This window comes from Hippichthys cyanospilos, chromosome 8 (assembly GCF_059441005.1).
Source record: "Hippichthys cyanospilos isolate Australia breed blue-spotted pipefish chromosome 8, RoL_Hcya_1.0, whole genome shotgun sequence".
Lineage (NCBI taxonomy): Eukaryota > Metazoa > Chordata > Actinopteri > Syngnathiformes > Syngnathidae > Hippichthys > Hippichthys cyanospilos.
In genome coordinates this window covers 7,659,781-7,672,027 of record NC_142376.1, presented here as the reverse complement: position 1 = coordinate 7,672,027, position 12,247 = coordinate 7,659,781, and the positions used below count along the sequence as shown (strand labels likewise).

General features: G+C 39.9%; 1 protein-coding gene across 2 annotated transcripts; it reads right to left on the bottom strand.

Moving 5' to 3' along the window:
- Nucleotides 1-977: 977 nt before the first annotated feature.
- Nucleotides 978-12,040, bottom strand: wnt8b (wingless-type MMTV integration site family, member 8b). Of its 2 annotated transcripts, XM_088422210.1 has the most exons (7): nt 11,890-12,040; nt 9,419-9,452; nt 7,445-7,583; nt 5,691-5,816; nt 4,571-4,713; nt 2,110-2,530; nt 978-2,031 (listed from the first exon to the last, which is right to left on the bottom strand). In XM_088422210.1, the coding sequence occupies exons 1-7, from the start codon at nt 11,958-11,960 to the stop codon at nt 1,964-1,966; spliced, it is 1,002 nt and encodes a 333-aa protein (XP_088278336.1). In that variant the 5' UTR covers nt 11,961-12,040; the 3' UTR covers nt 978-1,963. The 2 variants fall into 2 exon arrangements, with proteins under 2 accessions (XP_088278336.1, XP_088278335.1); XM_088422209.1 differs by having other exon boundaries at nt 978-2,530.
- Nucleotides 12,041-12,247: the final 207 nt, after the last annotated feature.

Genomic DNA, 12,247 nt, shown 5'->3' with positions numbered 1-12,247 from the left:
GCTGCTTTTTGAATGATCCCGCCAAGACTTGCATGGAAGGAGGGAGGGGTCTTTTGATGATCACAATTTGCTAAATAAGATGTCAACAAGGTGTTTCCTTGACACATTATTGAGCCAAACAAGGAAGGTGCAGAAACCGCTCCCTCCTCGTCTTTCTCAATGGGACCTCTAATCTTCTCTTTCTCATCTGAAGGGTTTGGCCCTGGGCTACCGAGCGCCGGCCCCTGCCAGGTCGGGCCTGGCACTTCTTCCACTAGCTTGGCAAGCATGTGTTTATAAAAGCCACTTGTTGGGGTACAATACTTGAACTAACTTCTTTTGAGGGAACAGTGTGAATCTGTGTAAAGCCTTTTCCCAAAGTCCTTTAGGAGGCGACGGGCCATTGAGAGCGCCCGAGGAAGGGGGATTACCTTCCTCGACAGCGGCGCATATCCGAGAGAGCTGATTAGCTCCGCGTGCATTGTTAAATCGAGCAAAGGCAGGCCCTAGAGAAGTGAAAGGGGCCAAATAGGTGGGCCCGTTGGGATAAAACAGCAGCAGGAAGCCTTGGACAAGTTTCCCCAACATTTCTCCCCCCCTGCCCGAACAGTCCGCTAAGGAGGCGCGGCGTGAAAAAGGAGATTAGCATACAAAATTAGAGGCGGGATGATTTTTATAAGGTCGACTTGCCTCATGGCCTCCTCCAAGATGCCCCCTCCAGGCTATACCACTATGTCTGGACAAAGTTAATTAAACTAGTATTAAACAGTGAAGAAACTCAGGCGTTCTTCTGAGGATTACCAAGACGAGGGAGGGTACAGGAGGGATTTGTTGCGGGGGCGAAATTGAGAAAGGCACGACGGAGAGAAGTTGAAGGGTTTTCCTTTCTTTGGAGACCCCCTCGGCTCCACCTTGAGTACCCTAACACTCTTGGGTGAACAATGCAAAGAGTCGCTCTATGTTTACTTCAAAACAACAAGTCACGAGATGAGGCGGAATGGTACCAGAGAGGATTTATTATTCTTTCGTTATAGCTGAATAGAAAACAAACAAACTAAAAACAATGTAGCTAAGATAAGACGGTGCAATAAATTAACAATGTACAGTACAAAGTGCTTCATCCTATATACATTTAAATACATCGAGGGGGCACAAACTGGTTAGATTTAATCCCAGTGAATTATCATGACCTGGATGAGTAGAAACCAACACGAAATAATTCAATTAAACATTTGCGGTGATTTTCTCCTGAAAAAAGTCATGGGGATGATGACTTTTTTTTTTTTTTTGTGAATTCAATGGTATTCAAACAGCAAAAAATTGCCGTTGTGAATTTCAAATTACATACGTGTAGTTAACATATTGTTGCGAGTTTTAGGGGACAAAAAAATATTTCATTTATTATACAGTTGTTTCATCATTCAGACAATTAATTTGTTATCGGAAATTTAATTTGCCATTAATCGGAAATTGGCGGGTCCAACAGTCACAGTTTGGTCTTTTGTGTTTATGAATTATATTTCCGTGGAAATTAACAAACGAACACTTATTTTCATCCTTATTGAGACCACAACCTCTAACGCATCTGCCCACTTGGGTTGCATTGAGCTGGAGATTTCCTCAACGGACTTTGAGTGAGAACCTTTCACGAATCACGTTCACACATACTCACAATTTTGAGTCTTCAATCATGCTAACGTCCATGTTTTTGGAATGTCAGTCGAAACTGGAGTTCCTGGAAAAAAAAACAATAAGAGGACTGAAAGAACATGCAAAACCCGGATTTGAATCCTCAGCCTCTGAACTGTGAGGCAGAAGTGCTAAACACAATGTTTTTTCCATAAAAAAAGATTTTGACGTCTTTCTTGTCTTATATTTCAAGCAGTTTTCTTGAGATTGTCTTTCTTTTCAGGAAATGTACAACTTTTCCTCCAGGAGAACTTTTTCTTGAACACATATGCCCCAAAGTATTCCGATAGGAGGCTCAGTGCTTCTTGCTGGGCTTGAGGGTCTTCCGTCGTCCGCCCGCGCTCTCGTTCCTCCCCCTGGCGCCTTTTTTCACGCAGAAGAACTTGGTCACCGTCTTCCGGCACTGTTCGCACTTAACGGCGCAACACCAGTGGAACTTACAGTTGCAGCTGGACACCGTCTCGGCCTTGCGCTCCTCCACGGCCAGTCCGCATTCGCCGCACAGCCGTTTGCAGCTGCGCTTCTCCCACTTGCTCATGTTCTTGCCCTTCTTCAGGCACTCGCGCCCCTCCGTGCCCGGCAGGCCCAGCGTGCGATTCTCCAAACAGTAATCGGGCGAATCTTCCAAGTGAACCAGTTCCTTGCGTGAAATGGAGCTGAAGGTCTCGGCCACGGCTCCCCGGCTGGCGGCGCTGTTCCCGGCGCCGCGGAGGAGGTCCACCTTCATAGCTCTGTGGTACTTCTCCTTCAGGTAGTTGCCCACCTCCCTGAACTCGGGAAGCTGCAGCCAGCAGGTTTGCGTGGTGCAGCTCCCTGACACGCCGTGGCACTTGCACGTCTTCTGCATGGTCCCCTTCACTGCCTGCAGTCGGAAATAGTATTACGCTAGCGTAAAAAATATGCACGTTAGATCTGTTTGAGGTCTTATGTTCTACACTGTAATATCTGTGACTTTGATTGTGTGTGGCTTTAAAAGGCGGGGCCTGGTTTGGTGAGTGACATGGAAGTCAACAAATGAGAGTGTAGAGCTGGCAGTTTGGGCTCAGCTTACGGCTAGCTGGTAAATAGCGAGAAAAGAATGGATTGGGTCACCGGCTATTTCCTAGTTTTTTTTAGAAAAATGCGATTTTTTCCAGCAGAACTTGTTTGCGAGAGCTCAAGAGGTCATTCACACAGCTGTTGTAAATAGTTGTACCACATGTGAAAGATTATCAGGCATGCCTTGGCAAATCATATACGCTATCAAAAAAAAATTCTGTTAGGTCCACTTGAGGTTCCCATCGACGCTAGAATCTTTGACTTTGAATGTGTGTGGCTTTTAAAGGCGGGCTTGGCTTGTTGAATGACGTGGGAGTCAGTCCATGAGAATTAGTTAGCAGCCAGGCAAACCGCTAACTGGTAAATTGCTTACTTTTAACCAATCTGCGTGTTGAGTCCTTCCGGGCTTTAGTTAATGCACAAATGTGCTTGGTAAATTCTGTGAAATGGCAAACAACATACAGCACCAAAGCTTTGCAAGTCCTTTAAAACATATTTAAATACTTTCAAAACACATTTAAATACTTTTGAAAATACTTGCAAATACATTAAGACAGGCGTTTCCAAATTCGGAATTCGAGGGCCACTATCCTGCATGTTTTCTGTGTTTCTTTAAATTTAAATAATCAGGATCAGGCTTCCGCTGAGCTTGCTGATGAGCTGATCATTTGAATCAGGTGTGTCGGGGAAAGAAACCTGGAAAACATGCAGGATACTGGTCCATGAGGACCGGGTTTGAACATCCCTGCATTTAAAAAAAACAAAAAATCCGCGATGCATTAAGTGGAGGCGCAAAGTAGCGAGGATTACTGTACTTACAAAAATAAGTAAATTCCATTGGAACCTGTAGGTAACGAGTTTTATCAAGTGGTTGTTGTTATTAGTTATACAGGTTAGATCACAATCCCACTTCTAATGGTGCAGACGGAGAGGCAAAATTCCTTCCAAACCCAAATAAAAGTGAACCGGCAGGATGTTCAATTCCCCCTTACTGTGATCCTTTCAAAGAAACGAATTGAGTTTTCAATCGGGCCTAGTCGAGTAAAACAAAAGCATGAACTCGCAGCGAAAGGAAAAGGTGATCGCCTACAGCTCCTCGGCTGTGTTTTTGTTGTCGTCCGCGCTTGCTGACTTTACCCGACACAAAACATCTGTCGCTTGAAAAGAAGACGTTCTCTCTTCCTTGTTCTCAATCCAAAAGTTTCACATTGAGTACTCGTCGTGCCCCCTCTTAAAGAACCGGCAGTATTTATTTAGCTCGTTCATTATCATCATGTTTTCCGAGAGTGACAAGGAGAGTCCCATTGAGCCGGGATATGAATAAGGATTTTTTTTTCCTCCCCTTTCTGTGCCCATTTTTTTCTGTTACAATGATGCTCCAGGTGCCGTGGGGATCCCTGCGCCCGACGGGGGGTTGCAAAGGCACCGTCAACAAAGAGCACTTCAGCTGCACGCCTGTGGTCCCCTCAGACTACCTCCGGAGCCGGACAAAGACCAACATAAATGTGGGATCCTTATTGCAAGAATAAAACTAAACACTTATTTAAAAAACGGGGGGATAATACGGAATGCCGCGCAATGTCTGGCTCCCCTGGATCTCCAATTAGGCTTGCACGCCGGCGATCCTACGATTCTCAAGTTGAGGGATTGTCATTCAGGCCTGGTAAATAGGCCCTTCTGGTACAGCGAACACACTGTTATGATCGGGGACGAGTGGCACATCACTTATAGCTGTGTGAAAGGGGACGCTTGGGTGGCGCGCGGAAGAAATCGTCTCGAGGGCCGAAAAGGGGTCCCAAAAATATCACCCTCTCCGTTGCTATTGTACAAAACCCAAAAGGTATCAGTGGAAACTAAGCAGTACCTTTCTGCCAGCTTCGTTGTTGTGCAGATTCATGGCCGCTCGGGCATCCTGGCCCGTTTCTAAAGCGTCGACAAACTGCTTGGCGATGGCCTCGCCGAAGCCGACGTTGTCGCTGCAGCCTCCCCACAACCAACCGTGACCACCTGGAGGCAATACGAAAAACATATTTACTGCCAATAATGAAATATGAGGATCATAGTGATCACAGCAGATATACCCCACTGTATTTTCTTTTAAAAATCAATTTATTTGACTGATGAAGAAAACATTAAAAAATGTCTTTACCGTTGAAAAATCAAGTTTCTTGATTTGCAACTTGTTTTCTGAAGATAATCAATACATTTTTGGAAATATAGAACGAAAATGCATCTTAGTGGCTTGTGAGTTTGGGGTTTTTCTTCCTTTGTTGTTTTTGTTGTTCTTTATCACTCAAGCTGGCTTTACCGTTAATGCCACTGGAGAGAGAATGATTTTGTTTTTGCTATACAGCTGCAATCACCGAAAAAGACTAAGAACAGATCGAAAGTTTTTGTTTTTTTACTTTTGTTCCCCTTTTTTAAGCTTGTTTGTTTTGTTCAAAAAGAGGACATAAACTCAATGAAAACAAGCGAGGTAAACCTGCATTAGCTACAGTCATAAATGGCAATCCATGTTGAAGAGGTTGAATTTTTCTAAATGAATAAAATTGCTATTTTTTTTATTGGTCTGGGTTAAATGGAGGAAAAAATAAAAACATTTTTGTATTCACACAACAGCAGACAGCTAAAAAAATGTGTTGTTTCTGACATGTATGAATTTGTGAAAGCGTCTGAGCAATTGTTTATATTTACTGTTATCCAAACGGCTTCCACCCATGGAGTCTGAACAATTCCCTCAATCTGCTTCACCACCAATCACTTTACCGCACGCACACATGCACCTTACAAATCCAGCACAGTGCAGGAAAGCTGCTAAATACATAATATTTTGCACTACATTTTACACACACTACCATTTAATGAATCAAAAGTGCACACAAATAAAAATTGAGGAGCCAAAAACATATAGCATCCAGCATATTTGGTCAAATGCATGCTAGCACTTGAAATGTTATCTCACTATAGAATCGGATGTTTCTTACCTCGCTGTCCATTCCGGCTGTCGTCGCAGCCGCAGTTGTCGAAATCCCCCAGACTGCAATTTCGGGTCAGTGTGTACATGACACCAGCTGAGCTGATGGCGTGCACAAACGCCGTTTCTCGATTGGCTGGTAGAAAGACGTATTTCAACATGAAGACTGGAGGCCAATTTGATGCCATCCTTTTTTCTTTTTCTTTTTAATTTTTTTTACATTTGAGCTAATCCCATATATTCCAGACATTCTTGAAATTGGTAAAAAGACTGTAAATTGTAGACATACGCCATATAATTAGACAAAACAGTATACAGTGTAAGAACTTTTTAAAATATTAATTTGCCCCCACCTACAGGTATTCTAAACACGTCGTATTAACATATTAAAAACACTTTTCAAACACAATGTAAATGAATTTGAATACACATATACTACACAACACTACACTACTCTATGTACAACTAAATTATTAACGTTTTATTAACCATTATTTAATTTTTTGCTTATATATATATATATATATATATATATATATATATATATATATATATATATATATATATATATATATATATATATATATATATATATATATATATATATATATATATATAATGTCATTAGGTAGTCTGTAACTGCAGGATTTTCAAAACAACTCTTTTATTTTGGCTCTTTGTTGTTCCTAATAAAAGATAGTGAATTTAATTCCGTCTCTCTAATGCTAATTGGCTTTGTGCTTCGCATTTAAGACCAGCAGTGATCCAGTGAGTTTCAGATGAGTGCGTTTGTTTTGGCACTGTGACAAAAGGGATTGCAACATTCGCTTAATGAAATAGCTGTTGAAGAATTCAGTCAATATCGGCCCATGTACGAGCAATGTTTGTTGTCCAATTCAGCAAACGCTTACTTGTGAGGCCCATTTTGAGAACCAGTCAGACAACAACATGTGACACATTCACAGTCCTACAACAAAAATTAGGTCCAAAACCTTTATAGACATATAGTCATATGGACAACAAAGTTGGGTCAAAATGAGTAGGCCATATGTGGTAGCGAGAGGTGGCTCGGGAAAAGTTGTGTTAAACCATTCTAGTATCAGGGAGAATCTGGGATTTTATCAAATTAAATTAAATAACTTACTGAAAATAAAAATTGGTTTATGAACTTATATTTTCCTGAAATATTTAATTAATCCAATAATTATTTTTAAAGGATTTTTGCATGTTCGTTGGTTTTATTTGAAATCAAGTGCCCCCTGGAGTTCCTTCACGTACCCCCAGGGATACCCGTACCCCCATTTGAGAACAACTGTTCTAGTGCACAAATTGCTTTACTAATACAAGAAGAAAAGCTAGTAGGCAAAACTGCACTCGATGACAAACGAGTAGTACTATATTGGACTTGTTTCAGTATTTTGAACACTTCCTAGTCCTTTTTTTTCCTCATTCTTGCAGTATTTTAGTCAGTAGCCTATTTTATTTCATTAGCCTATTATTTTAGCTTATTTTACTAAGTGATCGAGACGTGTTTATCTTCGATTTCTGGGTGAAATTTCAGCTCCCTCACAATGCTTGCCATGTGGTTAATTGCATTTGATGTAAAGATGAAAGATTTGGACAAAATATCGCAGGAGAGTTCATTTAAGTGTTTGTTTTTTTTTCCAATGTGTATCATACAGTAGTATATTATCTCTAATTTCCTACAGCATGAAAAAATAACTTGTTTTTTGACTAGTTTCTGAGGGTCTGCACTGTACTTACCGCTGCGCAGGCTGCTGTGCGTAGACAGCTGCAGGGCTCTTTCGGGGCAGTTCCAGCGGTCCCATGCAAACTGGTACTTGCACTCCTCAATCCCGCTCTGGGCCCCTGCCGCCACACTGCTAGAATAGATCAGGTACGCCTGCACAGGAAACAAGCTTATGAGTCCATGCATGTAGAAGACAAGAACTTAATCACATACTGCCCGGAGATTCAAATGGGTTTTGACAATAAATTGTGATGTCCTTTGCATGTTGGAAAGGAGAGCCGCAGTCGCCAGTTTTTACTTTTCAGCCATTAGGGAATAGTAAAACATAATGAGCACACACACACAAGCAGAAGCTGCTGTCGGCCACGGCTCACGCAGGCTAATCACAAAGCAACCAGTCAGGCCCCGCCTCAAATATAAATTAAAAGCCCGAAATTTTATTTTTTGGACATTTTGCACTTCCAATGTCCACAATTCTTGATCAATTCGAACTGTTCAAAACTTAAGCTCTCACGGTCATTTCTTCATTTTTTTTTTCAGCAATAGTTGTGCTCATACACGAGCCTGCTGCCTGCAGGTGATGAAGTGAGTGTGCAGTTTTATTTTTCACCCACAGTGTGGCAGTAGCGATTGCAAATTTAATATCTGGCATAATGCATCCTTAAATTTATGGATCATTTAAAATGTTTTTTATTTCAAAATACATGCCTGAACCTAAGATTTCTTTCCATTTACATTTTGGACTTACACAATAGAGATACTACATTTAGTATATTAAAAAAAATGCTTGGAGTTTGTCTCTAATTCATTTGATTATTAAATTATTTTTCATGCAAAACTATGACTTTAAAAAATGCCTTTTGCCACCTCGCGTTGACTGAAAATCACCTATGCTTAAAGGGACAGTGTGTACGATTTAGTCCGTTTTTCATTCAAAAGGAATTGATTAAATGATTGTAAATTTCAAAAACTTGCATATGAATGAGTTCTTAATGACCAACAGTATGTTTTAAATATAATCATAGGTCTAGTCATCTTTAAATGATAATACATGGGGAGTGGCACTTCTCCGGAGGCAGCCATGTTTGTTATAGCTACGGACAATGATAAATGCAGCACCTGCAGCATCTCCTGCTGCCTGCAATGAAAAATGGTCTAAATCTTACACTATCCTGTTAAAACTCAGGCAATGACCTCCACCACATCAAGATTGCACCCATTGGTCACGTGACGCTCACAAGCTGAGCTGTGATTGGTTGTTAACCTAAGTGACATCGTATTCTGTTGACAACATGTGGGAAAGGTGTTTTAAAGGTATTCACTGTACATGAAAAATACCGGTAACTTAGTAATCAAATTATAGACAAAATATTAACTTTTTATTGCTGAAAATTGCTAAATAAGTAGACTATCCCTTTAAGAGTCTGATCTTTTCATCGACAGCAATGTATTAGTGATACAGGGCAAGCCCGCCTCACCATGAAAATTTTGCCTGTGCTTTTCCAGCTCGGAATTTAGTCACTGAGTTTTATAATTGTGACGTGATGGGTGGTTGAATCGAGAGGTAGATCGGGTCTCAACTTCAGCGCCTGCCCCTATGAGCGTGTGAATGATCATACGGCTAATATGTCTCAAGTGGCTTTTTTTTTCTTTTCTTTTTTTTTTGGAGTGTAGTACCTCTCACAAACACACACACACACACACACACAGGGGCCCAGGGTCTTACTAATGATGACCACCCACTAAAGCAATAGCCGCCCTTGCCTCTTAACACATTCACCCGCTGGTATACACACACACACACACACACCTCAATAAGGTCAAGTGTACGCATGCAGGAGGGGAAAGAATGAGGAAGAATATGGCTGCATTAATCGCACACAAAAAGATGTGAAGGAGGAAGAAACGCACACACACGCAGCGAGGCAAAAGCGGGAGCATATTTTCTCTGGGGATGGGAAGCGGAGATCAAAAGGAAGTTGGCTTACCTTGGGTCCAGTCATCAAGAAATTATTCACTGACCTGGAAAAGGAGACAGCTTATTCAACTCCGGCAAGCTCAGTGTCCATAACACATTCCGCTCATTAGCGCATGGGAAACTGTCACACACAAGCCATATGGACTGCAATATCCCATAATAGTCACCTTGCCGGTGCTATTTCCACACAACTTGAAAGTGACAAGTTACATCCGTCAGGAAATGAACGGCAGGCTGTGGGAAATCATTTCAAGTCATTTGGAGTTGAAGTTGACTTTGAGATAGATTTTATTCGCAAACGACCAGCAGACTGCAGGAATAAACCGCGTGATCGTTGTTGCGTCGCAGATTTACAGTACGCACACTAAAATTTGAAATGTGAAAATCACTAGCGCTCGTTAAGATCTCATGAAAAGCTATGATTTTGGCAGTACGAGGATTCCGCTCATCGCCAGCGATATTTCATATGTACGAATTAGCTAAATTTTACTTTTAGCTCAACACATTCATTGTCAATTTTAGAACTACTCCAACTACTCTTTATTTGCTTACTAACACAGGTATTTATTTTTATGTATACAGTGCATGCAGTAGTTGCTCACTTGTTTATATTGTACTAATGTAACCTACATGTTGATATTTTAACTTTTATTGTTCATTTCTTTCATTCTGTTTTTTTACTTAAAGGGATAGTGCTTAAAATTTAGACCGTTTTTCATTATGGACAACAGGAGGTGCTGAAGGTGCTGCATTTACTATTGTCCGTAGCTATAACAAACATGGCCGCCTCATGAGAAGTGCCACCCCCCCATGTAATATCATTTCATGATAACTAGACCCATGATTATATTTAAAACACATTCATTTGCAAGTTTTTGAAGTTACAGTCATTTAATTTTTTTCCTTTTTAATGACAAATGGTCTAAATCTTACACACTGTCCCTTTAATTATTTACTCTCTTACTGATTTGCTTGCTTACCTATGATTTAGCCCAATTAAGTACCTAATCGATTGTTTACCTATGTATTGATATGCTTACATACTTATTTGTACTGTTTTACCTACTTAAACTTACTAACTTATTTACTTATTTGTTTGCATGCTTCCTTTCTTGCTTACTTAACTCATTATTTACTGATTACTTATTTGCAAACATGGTTATATTTCTGTGCTAACATATTCTGCTTACTGACATTTTTAACTTTTTACTTTTTTAATGTTTCTTTTACATTTTTTTTTACTCCCAACTTATTTTTACTTATTTTTAACCTAATTCCAGAATTCATTTACTTGCTTACCTATGATTTAGCCTAGCCTAATTATGTACTTATTTGCTTATGTATTTAGTTTATTGCGTATTTGCTTGAATACCTAAATTATTTATTACAGGCTGGACATGCAGTATTTATTTGCTAACTTGTTTATATACTGTACTTATGTAGCCAACTTACTGACGTTTAAATGTTTTACTTTTTATCCTAATTTACTTGTCATTTTTTTACTTTTAACTTACTTTATTTTACTTATTGTTACTCAATTACTCATTTGTTTGTTTATCTATGATTAAGCATTTTTATCTATTGTTACTTAATTATTTACCACCTACGTAGCCTTACTTAGTTGATTGTTACTGACTTACCTACTGTACTTTTTTTACCTTTTTATTTGCTTATTTACTTATTTGCATACCTTACTTTCTAAATTTTGAAAATGACAAAAACACACACACACATCATTTTATCATAAATCAGGAGGATCACCAACATGATGCTGGAGGGCACCAGGTAGCCCCTGAGGATCAAATAATAAAACATTGTGATTTTCTAGAAATTTTACAAACAATTATACATGTTACATTTACATAAAATATTTCACTTGAGTTACATATTTACAACAGCTGTTTCCTCAGTATTTTGAGAAATCATTAACGTGATCAGTATCTTCACAGAAATGGTGCCCTCTGGATTACTCAGTAGCAAAGAAGTAGCGCTCAAATTTTTAAAAGGTTGATAATCCCTGACACTCACTTTACTTTTTTAAAATTCAACTAATTCGCTTTTTTGGGAGGCACAATGAATAATTAAAATCACTGATATTGACTATTTATGCCACAAATATGTTTTAAATAATTTGTCAGAGCGTGGGTTGATTCATCATCTTGCATATTTATTTTAGGTTTCAAATAAATATGATATACACATAGCTATTCTTGCAAAACCTTAACAAACTCACGTTAATTCATTTTCTGCAATGCAATTAACAATATTTGAATTTGAGTTGTCAGTCGGTGTACTGCAAATATTATGAGCAGCAAAACCAGACCAAAAAGTCATTTTGATGTTCTCATCAACAATTTTACAGGATGATGACTTTAACCAATTACCTTGCCCTCAAACGAATTAAAAAAATACATGATCCATTGTGCACTTCTAAATAAAAACGACGCATATTACAGAGGAAGTGAAACGGATGGAACTCACCAGCAGCAGTAGGACCTCATGTGCGCCAACAGGATAAAAATATAGAAGCAAACCTCCCAATGCATGAACATGCTGACAGGTGAGCAAGGCGATGGATAACTGAAGAGCTTCTCCTGCAAACTGGACAGAGGAAAAGGAGGATGAGGAGGGGGTGCTCTGAAATGGAGCCACTCTCTTCCCCAACAAGAGATTATCTGCTTAATTAAAGATTGCCCCCCTCCCTTCCCCCTTGTTCTTCCTAGTGGCCAATCCCAAGAGTCGCGATGGTGGTGCGAGAGGAGACTGAGATGATCAAAAGGGGCACCCTGGGCCTCGAGGGCCTGCAAGGGGACGATCTGCTTAATCCATGACGGAAGGA

Bases quoted from the DNA above. Each gene is read 5' to 3' on its own strand.
- wnt8b (XM_088422209.1), bottom strand. From the start codon at position 11,960: ATGTTCATGCATTGGGAGGTTTGCTTCTATATTTTTATCCTGTTGGCG. The intron at 5,817-7,444 runs GTAAGTACAGTG...TCTTTCTACCAG, and splicing joins GCACAGCAGCCTGCGCAGCG to CCAATCGAGAAACGGCGTTT. The intron at 4,714-5,690 runs GTAAGAAACATC...TATTGCCTCCAG, and splicing joins CAGCCGGAATGGACAGCGAG to GTGGTCACGGTTGGTTGTGG.